The 20092-nt window shown below is 36.2% G+C and overlaps 3 protein-coding genes across 4 annotated transcripts in view; 1 reads left to right on the forward strand and 2 right to left on the reverse strand.

Annotated features, from left to right (window-relative positions):
• Positions 1-8730, reverse strand: part of kmt2bb (lysine (K)-specific methyltransferase 2Bb) — an 84700-nt gene extending 75970 nt beyond the window's left edge. For both annotated transcript variants that reach the window (XM_087284494.1, XM_087284493.1), the window contains exons 1-2: positions 8389-8730; positions 43-121 (exon numbers count right to left, since the gene is read on the reverse strand). In XM_087284494.1, coding sequence (XP_087140620.1) covers positions 43-121; positions 8389-8697 — 388 coding nt within the window. In that variant the 5' untranslated portion in view covers positions 8698-8730. The remainder of the gene's footprint in view (positions 1-42; positions 122-8388) is intronic.
• Positions 1-20092, reverse strand: part of proser3 (proline and serine rich 3) — a 155203-nt gene that overhangs the window by 99795 nt on the left and 35316 nt on the right. The gene's annotated exons all lie outside the window — the stretch shown is intronic.
• On the forward strand, positions 10988-16335 carry psenen (presenilin enhancer, gamma-secretase subunit). Its single transcript, NM_205576.1, is given in 4 exon segments — positions 10988-11091; positions 11485-11575; positions 12879-12983; positions 15680-16335. Coding segments are annotated over 3 exon segments (306 nt in total). The 5' UTR covers positions 10988-11091; positions 11485-11514; the 3' UTR covers positions 15820-16335.

A 20092-nucleotide genomic window follows, 5' to 3' on the forward strand; every position in this document is an offset into this window, starting at 1 on the left:
TGGAGATTCTTCAAATAATTTAGCACCTGAAGTCACACTTACGTTTACATGGATTTCGTCCAGCACGAACTGGGATGCTGCGGTTTTCATTTTGAACTTCAAAGCCTTTAAATTCAGATCCCTAAAAATCAAAAAGAAAAGCAAACTTTAACACTTTTTATTAAGTATCCGTAACTTGTTTCATATGTATATGTGTCTTGTTTGCAGTCTCTGTATTCCTGCATTAAGTACTACTAAAATTAAAGCCCTGCTCACACAGTGAAATTTCAGCCACAATTTTGTCATCCGAAACAAATTTGGGAAATTCAGGATTCCTGAAATCCTAGGCTAAAATCTGTGATCTTTGATAGTTGGTTTGACATGTTCACAGACAGCCGCTTAATGCCCATTGTAATCATTTGTCCCTCTGATTAAGTTCAGGCAGAGTCAGAAGACATTTCCTGTATTATGACAACAACTGCGATGATCATCAATCCAAAAACCATTAGGGGCAGCAAATTTGATGATGCAACATATGCAACAATGCAAAATGTCAAAAAACATTTAGTTCTGGTTTTATTGAGGTACGCTTTGTGGTATCAAAGGAAGGGAGGGGGGTTCTTTCGTGTTTGGCTGGTCTTCATTGTTGTTCAGTCTGACTATGACTGAGATCTTACACAGGGTCTCTGCAGATATCATAATGTCAAATTTAAGACCTTTTACGACCTTTTTAAGACCATTAAGTATTAAATTTAAAACCTATATTGCACTATCAAAACAACACGAGAGAAAATGTAAAAGCACAAAATTAGGGGTAAAATAAAGTTTTTTAAATTGAACAGTACTAAAGTCAGGTTAAATGCACCATTGAACAATAGAAAAAACAAACATCTTAATGCAGATTTATACTTTCACCTGGCACCGCATCGCACAACTCACGAAAAGGATTAAGGCTTTTATACTTGGCACGTTCACCATTGAGATATTTTTTTTTAAATCACAGGGGGCAGTCAAAAAAAAACAAAGTAAAATCAGACGAATAAAAAGATAATCATTATCAATGAAGATGTTTTTGGGGGCCTCTTTTTTGTTGTTTTAACAAACTTATCCCTCAAGTTTTTCCAAAGTTTTACAAAAACTTTCCTCCTTTCCCATGGCTGTTGCAATTTCTAATTATTGGTCATTCTGGCAAGCAGAAATGTAACTGTGATAGAAAATAGGTAAAAACTTGATTAGGTATTATAGCTATTCACTCTTCAAATAAATCCCACTATCAATCCCATTTTATCACTAAAATAAAGTGAACTAGTCTCTGCTGTACAGTGTTTTGTGAAGTACAGTAAAGTACTTCAATTACTCTGTTGTGGTAATACTATAGTTGCTATGGTAACACAAGTGTATTAAAAACAAACTACCCAGTGCTTTAGTTTCTTTCCAATATAGGGTATATTTTTCTACAATTCACCACACTTTACTGTAGTAAAACTAAACTGTATTTCATTTTATCAGTTCACTATTACTTAATACTACAGTATGCTGAAGCATCTCTGGAAAAGCACGAAAGGAGTCCGACGGAGCGAGAGCAGATCACGCACGTGAGCAGCCAGTGTTTTGAGAGCTCGCAAGCAGTTTTGTCTATGAACAAAGGAAACCGGCGCGTGAGCAGAGATTCGCTCTCTCGTATTACATCGATCCCGACTAATCAAACGCCGCTTGCGACATTTGTCAGTGAAATAACGGCATTCTCTGCCAGCCGAAATCATGTCGCGCCCACTCAAAGGGAACTTCCGCAAACACAGCGATGATGTCACATTCGCCGTTTGCACAGAGTTTAATATAAGAAAGCTGATTGGCTATTGCAAGTTGACCTTTTTGTAGTTTTAATACCGCAAATTACAATTGGACTAGTGAAATAAAGAACTACAACACCCCAAAAAACAAGCAACAACAACAAAAAGAATTTAAATGAGCATTAGATGTAGCGTTACATGGACATCGCAAAAATAAGACCTGTGCAAAAATATTTAAGACCTAGAACTGCAAATTTAAGACTTTTTAAAACCATAAATTTGGTTTAATATCATCATAAACACTTTTTAAGACCCCGCGGGGACCCTGTTACAGTGTGTCATGGGAGCCATGTCAGTGCAGTCAACATGAAATAATCGTTGAGGATTATGAAAAAAAAAACTAAAAATAGAAATCACAGTGTGAGACGACCTTAATTTGCCTCACTATGTACTTTAATATAGTTTGCATAACTCATTATATAGTACAAAAGTTTGCAGTAAGCAATTGTTTTAAAGAAACTAGTTTTTACTTAGCAAGGACACATACAATTGATAAAATAGCAAAATAGCATATAAGACATTTACAAGGTTATAAAATATTTCTATTTATATAAATGTCATTTTTTACATTCTAGTCATTAAACACCCAAGTCTTGTGATTTAGAACGTATAAATACAACTATTCTCAACATTGATAGCATCAACAAATTAGCATTTCAGAAAGGCCATGTGACAGTGTAGACTGGAGTAATGGCTAGTAAAATAAAACAAAACAAAGTAGGGAATTTGCATGTTTCTGATCTGTAATACACTAATGAATGTTTTATTAAATCAATGCACATAATATAATAAAAGGTGATCATTCATAATGGTTTTGTGATTTGCTTTACTGCAAAAAAAGGCATCATAGAATATGTGAACATACTGTCTGAGATTCATTTTGGTAAATAACCAAAAATAAACAGAACACTTGAACAAAGTAATGCCTGTGGATGACAAAACATCAAAGTTTTGGCCTAGATTAGGCCTTACAAGTGTTAAAACACTGAATTGTACAAGACATAAGTCCTTTATTCTTGTTCCACACTTCACAGAACACTGCTCGTGCCCGAAAACAAAGAAAGAACTGAAGTGAAACAACTCAACTATTCTGTTGTGTGAAAAAAACACAGCTGGAACACTTCTGCTGTTAACCACCCGAGAGAACTTGTATATAAAACAACGCATTAAATATTTTGTATATTACGTCTTTCTTTTCATATTTATTCTTTTATAACCTGTTTTAACATGTTTTAATCTGTTTTTACTTATTGTTTGTTTTTATGTTCTCGTCTTGTCTCTATTATTCCTGTTTAAAGCACATTGTTTGTTTGAAAAGTGTTTGAAATGTGCTATATAAATAACCTTGCCTCGCTTTGCCTATTATGATAATGCCCTCATGTAAAATACAGTTCACTAATACACAATCTCTGTTATTTATATGTACAAAAAGTACTACTTTAAATACATGATCACACCATTATAAAGTCCCATACACATTATTATAATACAGTAGAAGTTGTAAAACCTGCACCGAAACCGTAAACTTCACAGAAGTCAATGTACAGACAATAACTGCGTCTATTTTTATAAGAGGCAATTGTCGAAGCACGTCTTCAAGCCCTCAAAGTCCACAAAACTTTGACCTTGATCATTTTTTTTTCATTTCAGTTGCATGTTTCTGCTCTGACAACACAACATAGAGTAACCATAGCACATTTCCATGCCACTGATACATGACGCGATGAGAAACAAGTGCATAAAAGCCTGAGCATATAGGTTTCCCACGCCTTATGACCATCAAGTTCACATGATTTCCTCGTTGCGCGAGATTACTGGATAAGCATTATCAAAAATTATTTACTAAAAGCAGTTTTTGATTTGAAAGCCAGTTGCAATTAAAGACACATTACCATTTAGCAGCTGTGGGAATTACAATTAAAATCCATCAGTATTATTTTCAATTGTTCCATTTTTGTATCAAGAAGAACAGGTTATGAATGCAAAGTGTCATTATATCCAATACATTAATCTATTTTAATGAACAAACTTAAACGTTAATCAGCCTATAGTGTCTACCCTGATGACTAAAATCACACTCACTTTCTGACTAAAGTATTTACACTTCATAGGCCTATATGTCAAGATATTACTATGTCTTTAAAAAGGTAGCAGGTTTAATCATTTGTAGCCTTGTACTCAAAGTAATTATAGTACAAAAAAACGTACAACCCACCTTTTAACAACACCCCAATATTCTTTGAGCAAATTTTGGGATTAATGTTCAACAAATTGTTAAAACTCTGGAAAAATGTTATGCTCTCATACACTGAGTAGGGCTCCACGATATATTATTTCAGTATGGGGTTGGCACTGGAATTAGATACCAATCTGTACTACAATTTCAAAAACGTCCGTTTCAGTTTGTAAATATTTCAACATGCTGTGTAAATATTTCAACCTCCAGCTCCGCAATTTCGAAACGCAGGTATGGTGTAAACATCACTTTAATATCATTCATTTAAATTTAATTTAAATAATTAAAAGCATCACAATCTCTTTAAGTGTCCTCCTAGGCACCAGGCTTCCCTGCTTCAGCATATGTAACCCGGTAAGCGATAAAACAATGAGGTCATCTGCACACCCCCGTGTTGTCTGTATTAGTGTTGATCCAGCATTGAAGTTTTAAAAATGTCTAATTCCCGCTGAGCGCGCTCTTAAACACTGCTAAATTACAGATCCACGAACACTGCCGTGTTTCAAAGCCACAAAAATCAGTCGAGTCCTTATCGGATTGCTCGTCTGTGTTTGCACTCGGTGAAGTGCAGTGAACTGATGACCTTCACGGCCAATCACAGGCATTTCTGTCGAGCACTACAAAGGCAAGTCAGCAGTGTTGCGTTCAACAGTGCTGAAATATTAGTGGGAAATTGACGGTTGTTATAAATTTCAGTAACAAAAAAAAATTCTGTATCGTTACAGATCTATTATGGCAAAAAAAATCTGTTTTTTAACTTGAGTTTGATAAATAGCATCTAAACCGTATGTTTGGGAAAGAAAACGTTAGCTAACTAGTGCCATTTCCCTTTACTTAGCTGAAAATGAGGTCTGATATCCCTTTATATTTTCAGTATCCATTCAGAACAGACCTTCGGGTTACACGGAAGGCAGTGAAATGATAAATTTGTGTCGATTTCTCTTCGCTGATAAGATATATAGCCAGGTACACAACATTCCTGTCTGACTCAGGCGATACTTCCAGGTTTTTTCCCACCGAGCCTCGATTTCAGTTTTTAAATGGCGGCCATGTGAAATCAGTCTATAACCACAGGCATAGAGACACTGGAGCACTTTAAAGCCACAATTCATTAGCGGATCGCTCGTATGTCAGCTTATGAACAAACCAGCTGATCTACTTGACTTTGAAACGCTCCAGTGTCCTTGTATCAGTGATTGCACTCAGTAAAAATCTGTGAGTTTGGCAAACCGATGACCTTCTCTGCCAATCACAGTCATTTCTGTTGAGCATGTAAACACAATGGCAAATCAGAGCTTCTTAAGAACGTGCTCAACATCCTCAAATGTTCGCAGGAAATGGATGTTTACAATTCCACTACTGATTGGTATCGAATTCCAATGACAATCCTATTTCATTATCGATATCGCAATGTGTGCATCCGCAATAGTCATAGTTGACCAGATTCCACAGGTCAAAACACATGAGATTTGTGGAGACACTGTGGAATTTGACCATAATATATTGTTTTAAGGCCTGTGACTGTACGATAATTTTAACTGAGTTTAAATAGTGCATAAACAAAGAATAATTTTATTGAATTATTTATAAGATTAAGATTATGCAATGCTTTTTTTTATTTATTAATCGCTTTCTGTGCCTGATTACTGTAAAACTCTCCCCAGAAAACCATTAAATGTGCCTATTTCACTTTAATATTTGCTCCATTGTGTTTATTTATGAACATACTTGTATATTACATACATATAACAATAAATTACCAATAATTTTTTTATATATCACGCCCCTACAAAATCATCCAAGTCTATATAAATGAATGACTTTCCAGATGGAACTGTTTAGGTTGCCTGATGAAGGTGTATTTATATCGCAATGTATATTACAGAGAAAAAACCATTGCAACAACAAATTTTTTCAATATCATGCAGCTCTAACACTGAGGGATTTTTCATCCTGACAGACACTAAATATTGTGTTAGACTTTATTAGAAACTTTACAGTAAACACTATTAGCGATTAAAAGTGAAATGGAGATACAATTGCATTTTAAAGAATCCTTGTAAAAATAAACCTGGAAGAGGATTCGAGGAGAAAAACACAAATACATTCAAGTGAAATACTTATGGGATACGTTACAAATTTAATTGGGAGATCGTTTTCTTTCTCATAAGGAACAATGCAAATAAACAGGAGGAAATTTAAGCATTACACTTCTGATTTTGGATGCACCGATATGTTTTTTTTGCACCGATATAGATAACCGATAAGTCTTCAGATTTAGAGGCCGATGACCGATATATTAGTCGATAAGTAAAAATATTTTAAAATGTCAAGGTTGAATATGTTCGAATCATGCATGGGCGAGACAGGCAAGTCTGTACAATTACATAATTTATCGGCTTAAAGATATCGGCCTAATATTGATATTTCCCGATAAATGCTATTTATAATGCTATAGTTTTCTGTCCGATACCAAAATTAGGCAGATCTCTTTAAGCCAATAAATGTTGCTTACTGACAACATACGTGATAAAGTTCAAATTCAAATAGGATGATGATGTCATTAACAATACTTTAACAAATTTTTGATCAAATTAATAAGGCTTTAAAGGTCACACTACTGGCAAATAACAAAAGAACACGCTAAGAAAATATTAAGTTACTTATTCTCAAATCAAAATACATGTACAACATTTACTGCTCAACCACAAAGGGGAATCTTGAAACACTGACTAAGAGATGTCATCACATGCTAAGATTATGCAAATTAAATTATATTTGGCCGATGCAGGTTTTGTAAAGCAAAATTTAATATAAAGTTACTTAAAGACCATTTTAAGAGCAAGTAAAGAAAGGGTAATGAATGATCAGAAAGGAACATAATGAGAATAATTCTCTGAATGTAGATTTTTATGGTGAAATGACTTGCAAATCACAAAACAGTCAGCATTAAACTTGATATCAATCTCTGTGACTTTACATTTCATTTTACAAAAATAGCTTAAGGGTTGAATAACTGCTTGGGAAAAAAATGGATATGCAAAAACTTTCTGTAACTTCTGATGACAGAAAAAAATCATTCCAGATCTTACTTGGTCTTCCTGTGTATTATAACTGTATTATATCTGAATACATCGACTTACACGTGAAATTAGAAGCCTTTTTATTTATTTGGCTTTTATTTATTGAAACTGGTCAAAATAAAATGAGCTTAAGAACCAACATGTGTCGGTGACTTGATAAAAACACTAAATTTAAATTTGAAGCAATTTACATAGAGCATCAGCAGATATTTGTTCTTGGTTTAATATTAAATTTACTTTTCTCAAAAAACAAGGCTTGAATTCTTCATTTTGCCCCTCACATATCCTGATTTGAGGATGTTTTGTAATAAACGTATAGTTGGTTTTATATTCGCACATTCAGACTTTCCCCTTAATAATATAATTTCATAAAAGTGTTATTTGCAAGCTCTAAATAGCGAAATCATATAAGAAGCAAATGACTATCAAAGTACAACATTGTTCACAGTCAAATAAACAGTGTTAATGTTGTTTTCAAATCACACTTGCATGCTAATTCAGATCGAATATTCAAAGTAACATGGTAAACAATATAGAGACTTCTAAATGAGCGAATGTGCGAATATAAAACCAACTTTACCTCTATTGTTTTGTATTGGAAAGCAAACATACTGTTCACTTTTTACAATGCATGCTCCATATGTAATGCCATAACTTTCTAAATAAAAGACTTTCTGCTTCAACTAAAACCCTTAAATTCCGGAAGAATGAATGAACACTCCTCAAGACCTGCAGAGACTCTCACACAGTGAAACTCAGCTTTACATTGATAAGTCAGGTATATATTCACAGTCATGCAATGACTTTTTAAGCATCAACCTAACATCATTGTTCCTCACTGCAGGTGATCTAGCAATGAATGCTCTTATCAGCAGTCTGTCACAAAATTAAGTCTAGCAAACTGGGTGTTGCAACTGGTGCATGTATAATAAAGACAATATGCATGCAAGTCCTAAAAAACAAGATCAGATAACGCAAACAGCACTGTTAATATCCAACGAGCACAACTATATGGATTCAAACAAATGAAAATATAACCTGAGCCTGATTCTGCTACAAGCTACAATGCTACAGTAAGTGCCCCCCTCCCCCTCCGTGTTTTAATGTAACGCTTTAAACAGCAGTGCTGCGCTCGCGCTACTTCTCTTCTTATTCCTTCCTTTGAAACACACGGTCACATAAAACTGCTGAATGTGAGCACTGCGACAAAAAACAAGGCGGTTTCCAGCTCTGCACTGACCTCTTCGCTCCCACTCGAGCTGTATCCAGCCTCCCCCAGGCGCTTGTAGCTCGCCTCCAGCCCGAGAAGGCGTGAGAGAGGCTGGTCCTCGTTCGGCGCGAGCACCAGGCAGGTGGGCCTCGGGCCTCCGTTGGCGGAGATCTCGTCCAGATCTGTCCCGCAGCGGCCGAGCTGCCAGCGCTTCTCCGAACGCAAACGGCTCCGCGACGACCAAGGCCGACCGGGGAAGCGACCCCGAGCCGCGCCCACGCCGCCTGCGCCCACAACGGCAGCCGCGGTTGCTGATCCGCATCCCGCCGCCGCCATCATCGCATCAACAACAACACCGATAGACAGAAACTCAGGCTGCGAGAAGAGGGAAAGCGCTGATAGGGAGGGGGGGCGGACGCGCGGTGCACTGTGGGAACTGTAGGCTGGTGGGAACGGATGCAATGCAGTGCGCGTCCACAACGTCGATCTAGTTCATGGAAAATATTGTTGTTTTATATATCACAAGAAAACGATATATAGTAGTAAACAAATGGATCAAAAAGGCTTTTTAAAATTGTCCAAAAGACAAGAATGAGTGTTGTTGAATAGTTTAAGGACAATTTAATTTTTTTTATTTTATAATTTTTTTGCAATCGTTGATTATTGTTACTTTTTATAAATGCATATAATGTAAACATGTAAGATATAAGTTTAAGGTTGAACCGATATAAGAAATCCTTTGTACCAGTTTCAGTGGGTTTATTTAACAAGAGTTTATCTTAATTAGCATTATTCATTCATTTTCTTTTCAGTTTAGTCCCCTTATTAATCTGGGGTCGCCACAGCGGAATGAACCGCCAACTTATCCAGCATTTGTTTTATGCAGCGGATGCCTTTCCCGCTGCAACCCATCACTGGGAAACACATACACACTCATTCATACACACATACACAACGGACAATTTAGCCTACCCAATTCACCTGTACCACATGTCGTTGGACTGTGGGGGAAACCGGAGCACCTGGAGGAAACCAACGCGAACGCAGGGAGAACATGTAAACTCCACACAGAAACCCCAACTGACCCAGCCTTGGCTCGAACCAGTGACCTTTCTTGCTGTGGGTCGACAGCACTACCTACTGCGCCACTGCGTCGCCCTTTATTAGCATTATAATTATTGTAACTACTGTATTTTGCATTGTTTTTTTTTTTTTTTAATGTCTGCAACAATATGGTGATGCCCATAAAAAAAATTCCTGTCAAGGACAATAAAGTTTACTACTACTACTACTATATAAAATATCTAAATATAACTTTTCTAAGAATTTACTCATTTATTAAACATAGGTACACATATTATTTATTGTTTATTCTATTATAATTATGGTCATAAAATGAAATTGCAATTTTAATGTTTTTATTTGTTGTGGAAAGTTTATTATTTATTAATTTATTAGTAAATATTTTATGTTGATTTTGAATACTTATCATGCTACAAGTTTTTGGTAAGATTGCGTTTTATTAACGTCATTATTAAGATACAGGTTTATTATGTTAACTACATTTTATGTACATAATATTTTCATTGTCATATTTTTTGTATAAGTGATGTATATTCAATGCAATAGACATTTAAATATAGTATTTATTATTATTTAGTGTTTGACAAATATATGCTGATATAAATATTTTTTAGTATCTATTTAACTAGAATCTATCCATCTATCCATCCGTCCGTCTGTCCGTCCGTCCGTCTGTCCGTCTGTCTATCTATCTATCAATCTATCTATACATCCATCCTCCATCTATCTGTTTGGCCATTGAATATCATCTATCTATACATACATCTATCCATAGTTTTTTCTGTCCATTGGGCTACTTTCCATCCATCTGTCCATCCATCCATCCATCCATCCATCCATACATCTATACATACAGTACAGCCATACATACAAACAAATAGCCATCTATCTATCCATCCAGCCATCAATCCATCCATCCATACATACAGCCATCCGTCTATCTATCTATCTATCTATCTATCTATCTATCTATCTATCTATCTATCTATCTATCTATCTATCTATCTGTCTATCTGTCTATCTGTCTGTCTGTCTGTCTGTCTGTCTGTCTGTCTGTCTGTCTGTCTGTCCGTCCGTCCGTCCGTCCGTCCGTCCGTCCGTCCGTCCGTCCGTCCGTCCGTCCGTCCATCCATCCAGTACAGCCATACATACTTACATACATACAGCAATCTATCCATCCATACACCCATACATACTGTACATACATCCATCCATCCATTCATCTATTCATCCATCCATAAAGCCATACATACAGCCATCCATCCGTCCATCCATCCATCCATCCATCCATCCATCCATCCATCCATCCATCCATCCATCCATCCATCTAAATAGAAACTGTCTTTACTGAGTGAGTGTGGTTTTCATTCATTCATTTATAAAATTGGGATGAAATATGACCTGACGATGTTTCGCTTTCACCAACAACTAGCCCACAAGGTTAAACTCCGTTCAACCCATAATAAAAAAAACACTTTCACGTCAGACGCGCTTCACATCTTAATCAGAAAACTCCATTACCCATCATGCAACGCCGCATAGTGACATCACATTATAGTTTTCTTCAGGAAGCGGAACCATAAAAGTTGTTTCCCCCTCGCCTTTGTTGTGTTAAACCCTCCGTTTTGTCGTCTGTGCTCGTCTTTTAAGGTATCTGTCTATCTTTACGAAAATAAACCATCATTATGAGGATTTAGAGAAAACAGTCTGACGTATGTGATCGTTAATTGTTTTCTCGCAGACCAGTAATGCTGTTTTACTGAGCTGTACATTAGATGGACGTTCATCTTAATTCTCGTAACATTTAATGTTTATCTTAGCACTGTTTACAGTTGGTTATCGATTTCATCGTGTGATAATGTGTCAAATGTATGATGGAGGCTTTAATGCATGCTGTTTTACAGTAATCCCAGTTTCCCTGTAGCAGTCATGTGAATCACTGTATTATGGCAGTACTGTTTTGTATAGGCAGATGGCAGCAGTGTTTCAAGATACTGATGACTTCGTGACTTGATTAATCAAATATGTTTGTTTTCTTCATAGGAAACCCACCACCACCACAAACACTTCATTATGAATCTGGAAAGGATTCCCAATGAAGAAAAGCTGAGCCTCTGCAGGAGATATTATTTAGGTATGTTTTTTATTTATTTATTTAAACAACATTAAACAAAATTTAAACATGACATCCAAAAAATACAAATGTAACTAATAACATAGAAAAAACTAAAATATAATTTACATACAATAAATAAAAAGACAGCTTTAACATAGAAGTATTTACATGATATTATGATTTAACCTACCAATTGGACAGCAAGTTTACTATTTAATTAACTTCAGCTCCATCACAATTATATATGTATCTTGACATTTTTTGCTAATAATATATTGGAGCGAGTCTATATATAAATAAAAATCTATAATAAAAACCTTTGATTCAGATTTATTAAATCTGCATTTATGAATATGAAATTTACCAAATAAAATCAAAAGATACAAATTCCACAGATATATTGTTTGAGATAAAATATAACATCTTTAGGGGTCAAATTACATCTAAAACCTGACTTTTTTTTTTGTACATACAATAAGCCTTCCCAAGACTTCTTTGAATGTTGACATTCATAAAAAACATGAATCAAAGACTCTTGATGATTTAAACATAATGAGCAATTTCCATCAGTCTGCATTAATTTAGTTAATGTGTAATTTCTAACATAAATGTTGTGAAGAATTTTCAAATGTAGTTCCCCATGTTTTTTACCTATACAATGCAGAAACGAAAAGGAAGCAACCAAGCTTTTTTCCACACAATATCTTCAAAACAAACATTCCCAAAAAAATTCCTCTAGGCTTTAGGGCTCTTTTTTTAAAAAATGTTAATCTACTAACTTTGTAAATTTTGTCACTACAAAAGTCTACCTCATTTAAGTATAGTACAGGACCAGTTTTATTAGTACTATATGATGACATATGACTTCTCATTAGCATTAGTAAACCATTAGCTGATTGGTCTAAAATATCAGATAAGAAAAAAAAACACATTTATTTGTCCAATTTTGCAGGTAGAGAGAGATTTCTGGTTAAAAGTAATATAAGAATTATTCCACAAAATTGCTTTATAGGGGAAAAATTGTGCAAATAACACAACTTCCACGCTTTAAGAGCTTGTTGATAAAAGTTGGACAATGTTACTGGTAGTTTATTAACAGAGTAGTCACTTGATAGTAAAAAACGCAATCCTCCAACCTTTTTGAAAATATTATATGGTATAAAAAAACAAATATAATCTGATTTCAATAAACACTTCCTTAGCCATTATTATTTAGGTGTGCTGCAACAGTAGGATATCATCATGACACGATTTCCTGTTTTTTTTTTCTTTCTTGTTTTTGTGTATACGGTTGTTTCAAAAGTGTTCATCTATTCCTCAGGTGGATTCGCATTCCTCCCATTTCTTTGGCTTGTAAACGTATTGTGGTTTTTTAAAGAGGCCTTCTTAAAACCGGCGTACACAGAACAACCACAGATAAAGTCATGTGAGTATATGATGCAGGGTGTCCACAGGGTCTTAAAAAGTTTTAAAATGTCTTAAATTTTTTTTTTATTTTAGGCCTTAAAATGTCTTAAATCCACTAAAATATTGTGTTGTAGGACTTCATCAAATCATTCTTTATTTTTTTATGTCCATGTAAAGCTATAGCCAATTGGGCCAACACCCATCCAATCATTAACAATATATTTCAAAAGTTTATTTATTAACTCTATTTATCTTTTTTCTTTCCAATAACATTTGTTTGTAATGTTTTTGTAAAGTTTAAAAACATATTTAGCGTTTAGCCTTGTGTAAGTCTGAAATTTCATTCATCATGTCTTAAAAAGCCTTAAATTTGACTTGATAAAACCCGTAGAAACCCTGCGACGGCAAACACAAGAAACATTTTTCACAAGATTATTTTCTTCCTCACCACTCTTCCCACACAAAAAAATTCTAATTTTTAAGTGTTTTAATTATACTAATGTTTTTCAAAGGCTTGCTATTTTGTTTCAGAATCTGCTACAACAAGTTCGCATCCATCCAATGTCACAATACTAATTGTCTCATTATGTATATTGCAGGGTTGTCCCTTTTTCCACAGCGCTCATAATAGTCAGTAATAATATAATTCATAATAATTAATGATCATAATAATTAGTCAGATGGCTCAATCCGTTGTTATTGGTCTTCCACTTATGGCACATACTGTTAAACTGAACAACCATATATGAATTTCACTGTTGTTTACATAGTGATGCACACAGTAGCCACATAAGTCCTAGCTGAAGTGACTGATTGTTGGCATGTTTGCTCCACGGGAATTGGGAACTATTTTAGTTCTAGCCATTAATTCTATAGTATGAACAAAAAATACTATTGAAGTCAGTGTCTAGAACTAAAACAGTTCCCAGTTCCTGTGGTGCAAAAAAGTCAAGTATTAGTTAGTTTCACAAGGACTTAAAAAATCTTACTGATACTTGACTGGTTTGCACCACTAGTTGGAGCTGGGAACTATTTTAGTTCTAGCCTTTAACTTCTATAGTATAAACAAAAAAATACTATGGAAGTCAATGGTTGCCCTCTCATAGCGGGGAATTAAAACAACACCTTCATTGCAGCACATTTATAAACACAACGCTGATGACCCGTGTCTCTGAAGAATTCTTGTTCTTCCACTTGTTTTGCCAACACAACGGCGTCTCTCTGCCATCTGAACACCGTAACAGATAAAAAGAGTCTTCGAAGTTGCACCTCATACACTGCTGCTGCACAGCCAAAAGCGTAATGTTGTACTCGCCAGTACAGACAGCCAGACTATACGCTGGAATTCACACAAGGATCTAATCGCTGAGATGCAGCTTCAAAAATTCGTTTGAAATCAGAAGAACGAATTTGCCCGAAATAGCGCAAAAATAACCAATTTTCACTGTTTTGCGAAAATATGTGTGCTAATAGGGGTGTCAAAATTAATCGTTTCTTCGGTGCACTGCGATGCAGACGCGGACAATTCAGTATCGGTTCAGTAATAATCATAACCGGTTATTACTGACGTCATTTACCTCATATGCGCTCTGTCGCGAGGGAGGCGATCGCAAGTATTTACAACGCTTTAACTACTTAAAACTCATAAACTGTGCACTATTTCACTGTGTGTTTGCTGGATCAGTCTTTCACTGACATATACAACAATAGCCCCTATTTCACTGAGATCGAGAGAATGAAAGTAGCCTACTCCATTTCTCTCTCTTTCTCTCTCTCTCTTTCGCTGTCTCTCTCTCTCTCTTTCTCACACACACACAGTGGCCCATTTGACCTGATGGCGTGGCTTTTCTTCTCTTCTCGGCTGTTTTACAGCATCACTTTTGCATACAGAGCGCGTGTCTGCAGAGTTTTCTCCACCGTGTCTATCATACATCAGCTGTGAGATCGCCCCTGCCGCTTATCAGTGTCACTCATCTGTGAAGAGCGCAGCGCGCAAGAGCCAATCGCAACCGTTTTTTTCTTTGAGGGTGTGACCAATCAAAGGGGTGTAAGAGAACTAAACAAGGATCAGAAATTGAGCTGGATATTTATATTTGTTTATATTATTTGCTAAATGCTTGTTTTGTTTAAAGTTACAGTTTATATTTCTGACTGTTTGTATTAAATGACAAAATTGTATTACAAATAGTATATAAATATAAATATATTCATACATTTTATTACAAGAACTGCTGCTGTGAAGAAAATATAAAACTGTGTATGGAAAGCCCCGTCAATGCACCGTGATGCTTCGAAATATCTAATTGAATCGAATCGATGGCTTGATAATCGTAACCGAACCGAACCGTGAGACTAGTGTAGGTTCACAGCTCTATGTGCTAATAGTATTTTTAGCAGCATGGGACACATATATGACTGTCAACATTTCGTGACCCTTAAAGTTCTTTGAACAGTTGACTGTTTTAATACAGTCAAAATCTTGGAAATGTACTGGAATGTTTTACATAAATATTAAGTGTTAGTGAAATGTAAAGTACAGTACACACTGTCATGGCACTACATATGATAGGGTTTGAATTACAAAGTTTAATTTAAAATTAAAGGTGCTTTAAAAAGTCCTTGAATCTGCTGTTCATGAAAACGTGGGAGCCCTTCCTTTAACTCATGTATACACGTTTAAATAAATGCCGTTTTGTATTCTTCTGTCCTCCACAGATGTAAAGAAGTCTGCTCTGGGTCTGTTATTGTGGGTGGCCGTTTTGACGACGTGGATCACCGTATTTCAGCATTTCAGAGCACAGTGGGGTGAAGTGGGAGATTACCTGTCCTTCACCATTCCTCTCGGCACAGCCTGAAGAGACCCGCTGCTTCACCTTTAATCTGCTTTTACTCTCTCTGTTCTTCTGCTAATTTTACCACTGTCATCGCATAGAAGATAAACGGGATCCGTCTGGGAGTTGTGGTATTTTGTGAACTGATGAAATGGTTTGATTGAGTGAGATAATATGGACACTGATGCATCATGCTAAAGCGCAAGAGTTCATTTCCGGCACTACTACTTATTTTTCCTTGCCTTTTTAGTTTTAGTGGAGATGTTAATTATGTTGTATTTGAGAAAACACATTCTCACACATTCATATTGTCAACTCTGACCTCTGTCAATGCATTGAAAAGAATGTATGACAAAAAAAGATCTCTGGACCAGGCGGTGGTCTGTACAAAATAAAGTATTTTGGCAGTTATTGACATTAATTAACTGTTCAAATCAAAATGATTACTTGAGTCATTTTGATGGACAGGAAAAATACTTATTTTGTTCACAAGGATAAGATTGTGTTTTTGCACAATTTCAAATAAAATCTGGAAATGTGCTTCAGTGTCGATATTTTTGTTTATTTTTGCAAGGAAAGTTACTTTATATTGCACATTTCATAAACAATGGGGATTCATTCATAATTTGTATGGACAGAATTTCAAAGCGCAGCATTGGGCTGGAGGGGGTCCGGTTTGTGGACCACAGGATTTCATCTCTGTTATTCCCAGACGATGTTGTTCTGCTGGCTTCATCCAACATGGACCTTCAGCATGCACTGGGGTGGTTTGCTGCTGAGTGTGACGATGAGAATCAGCACCTCCAAGGCCATGGTGCTCCACCGGAAAAAGGTGGTTTGCCATCTCCAGGTTGGAGGAAAGTCCTTACTCCAGGTGAAGAAGTTCAGGTATTTTGGTGTTTTTTGTCACGAGTGAGGGAAGGATGAAGCGTGAGATTGATAGGCTGATTGGTGCAGTGGCAGCAGTAATCCGGTCGATACTCTTTTCCGTTGTGATTAAGGAGCAGCTGAGCTGAAAGGCAAAGCTCTCAATTTACCGGTCAATCTATGTTCCTACTCTCACCTATGATCATGAGCTTTGGGTCATGACTAAAAGGACAAGATCTTGCATACAAGTGGCTGAAATGAGACAGGGTGAGGACCTCGGGGTAGAGCCGCTGCTCCTCCACATCGAGAGAAGTCAGCTGAGGTGGCTTGGGCATCTGTTTCCAGGCACTTATTAATTATTTTCCCACTGCACCATGACTTTATATTCTATACTGTACATTATTTCTGTTAAGTGACAAGACTTTTGTCTAAGCAAAGTCAGACCTTACTGTCCTAATGAAATAATTAAAAATCAAGGCATGATCATATATTTTTTTCGCGTAACCTAGTGGCCTTTCTGTTTCATATAAGCCACTTCTGATACCAAATGATCAACAAGAAGACAAGTTATTATTTGTTGTTCCTAAAACTTGGACAGGTGACAAGACTTTTGTCAGATAGTATATATATATATATATATATATATATATATATATATATACTGTAAAAAAAATCTGCCTTAATTTTTTTTTTTTAGCTGAATCAAAAGAACGTTTCTGGTCATCTCAACTTAAATCTGTGCCACTGACTAAAAATATTTTGTTAAACTTTGTATAGCTAAAAAAATGTGGTCAAAACCTGATTAACTTATTGATCTTGTCATGACTGTGGTGATGATTTCATTCAAATCGAACCAAATAGACCTAAATACATTTTACAATACTTCTTTATGAATTAAATTTATGGCTCCTACACTCTCGAATAGCCTTCCTGATAATGTTCGAGGCTTAATAGTGGTGTGATGCATGAATGTGCTCCACGTATCTACGTTAATATACACTATGAACAGCAGCTACGCTAATTATTCTCTTTATTCTCTATTTCCACCCGGGGATACTCATCCCAAGGCCACCAGAGACTATGCAGTGCCACTGATGCGATCCAAGAGCTGTGAAGAGATGATCTCAAGGTTTCCACAATCCAGGACCAGGCCGTATCCTAACAAGCTGCTGTTGATGTCATGGAGGAGTAGAGATCATGGGCCCTATCATACACCCGGCGCAGTGTGGCGCAAGGCGTGGTGCAGTAGTCTTTTGGTAGTTTCAGCTTGGCGCAAGAGTCGTTTTGAGGCGTTGCGCCAAGCTGTTTAAATAGCAAATGCATTAGCGCTCATTTTTGCGCTCATAGGCGTTCTGGTCTAAAAAGGAAGGCGTTCTGAGGCGGACCGCTGGTGCGTTGCTATTTTGAGAATCTATAATAGATTTTTCATTAGACCAAAACTAACCCGGTCTAAACTCCGGCGAAGAGTTGCGCCTCGCTTACGCACTGCTTAATACACACAAGAGAGCTATAGGAAAATATCTTTACATATGAAACAATGTAAATATTAAATATATATATAGGATATAATAAGAGTAGATATAGGATATAAATATAAAGGATTAAAATATTACAAAACATTATTTTCTAGCCTACATAAATATGAAAAATCACTGCTTTTATGCCTTCTTCATCTCTGGAGGCTTTTTCAGTTCATTCATAACAATTTGCTTTTGTATAATGTTATTATTATTAGCAGTATTATTTATTATATCAATATTTATATGTGTTTTATTAAAAACAAGCTTAGATTTGCCCACCTTTCAGGTTTTAGACCATATGGGGCACAGCATGTGTTTTAGGATATAACTCAGGTTTTTGAGCACATTTTGCTATTATTATTCATTGATTCGTTTGCTGGAAATTAGAACTGAATTTAGAAACAGTTTTGAAATGAATATTTGCGCTTAATAAACAAAAGTATTTATTTATAGACTAATTGATGTCTGTGCGTAAAGGTTTCCCTATCCAAGAGCGAAAGTGAAAGTGATCCATTATCTCTCATTCTCATGCAGTAGATGCTCTGTTTAACAGTTTTCTGTTAAAAAACTCTTAACTGTTTGCTTGTGAAATGCTCATTTTTTCCACTTAGACTTACTTTGCGTCCTGTAAATAGCGAATGCGCTCTTGGCGCGACTCAGCTGACTCTTAAAGGAAATGTGAAATGAGACTCTAATTGGTTTATTCTCAAAACACACCTATAACTCATTAAGAAAACAAACTCAACCCTTTTAGAACATGCGGCGCAAGGCAGATTTCTCGCCCTTAAATTAGCAAAAACGCGTCCTGACACGCCCTGAAAGCATTTGCGCCCTGCATTTTGCGCTCTGCGCATGGACCGTCAAAATAGAGCCCCATGTGTCTGATTCCTGTGACACTCCAAGGACAGACGAGTCTTCATTGACGTCCAGCGTTCTCCAGCGCCGAGACTGCAGCTCTGCACAAGACGTTTGGCCATAGGAGAAATTGTCGTGCTCAAATGAGCCTGGTTTCTCTCAAGGTTTTTTTATCCTTCACTTTCGCCAATTGGTGAAGATTTTTTCCCACCACTGTCGCCTCTGTCTTGCATGGTTCAGGACTTGTAGAGCTGTGCATCGATGGATTTGCTCCTCAGTGTTTAGACTCTCAGTATTGATTATTAAACTACACTGAACTGAGCTAAACTGAACTTAAACTCTGAAAACTGAACTGACACTGTTTCAATTCACTATAATCTTCTACGTGAAGCTGCTTTGACACAATCTACACTGTAAAAGCGCTATACAAATAAAGGTAAATTGAATAAAAAAGATTAAGTAGAACTCTCTATTGTAACAGTTCCAGGTTCATTTTACAGCGCATACCTACTTGTCATGCCTATTTGTCAAATACCATTTTTAGCTTGTTGCAAATGGAAAACAAAAGTACGAAATGATTAAGAAGCTTCTAGCAAACTCCACATGATGGACGGGCTCCATTGTCCTCTTCCTTACTAATAACCAGAGCATGCAATCATTTTAAACCCACTGCATACCAGACTCTTTAACATCAATGCACGAAGCCTCTGTCTCATATGTAACCCCTTACAGGCGCCTATTATGAAATTGGATCTGACTTTCGAGCGGATGCTAAGCACCTCGTGGATCTTCATGGGAGCTGTTTTTAGTTGCCTACAACCAATGCACGAACAGAAAGTTAGAAGCGGATGGCAACAGCAGAAGGACATGCTATCCTCAGTCCTGGTGATGTGCAATGGTCACGTTTTCAATCCAAGGTCTAGAAATCCATTTAAGCCATATGATAAAGCTGCATGCTGAATTAGTTTGTTGTTTGGATGTTGTTAAATGTTTTACAGTGTGTATGTATTAATTCTTTATTAATTTATTTATTTGAACAGACATGTTAAAATGTG

This window comes from Danio rerio, chromosome 15 (genome assembly GCF_052040795.2).
Source record: "Danio rerio strain M-AB ecotype USA chromosome 15, GRCz13ab, whole genome shotgun sequence".
NCBI classification, from domain to species: domain Eukaryota; kingdom Metazoa; phylum Chordata; class Actinopteri; order Cypriniformes; family Danionidae; genus Danio; species Danio rerio.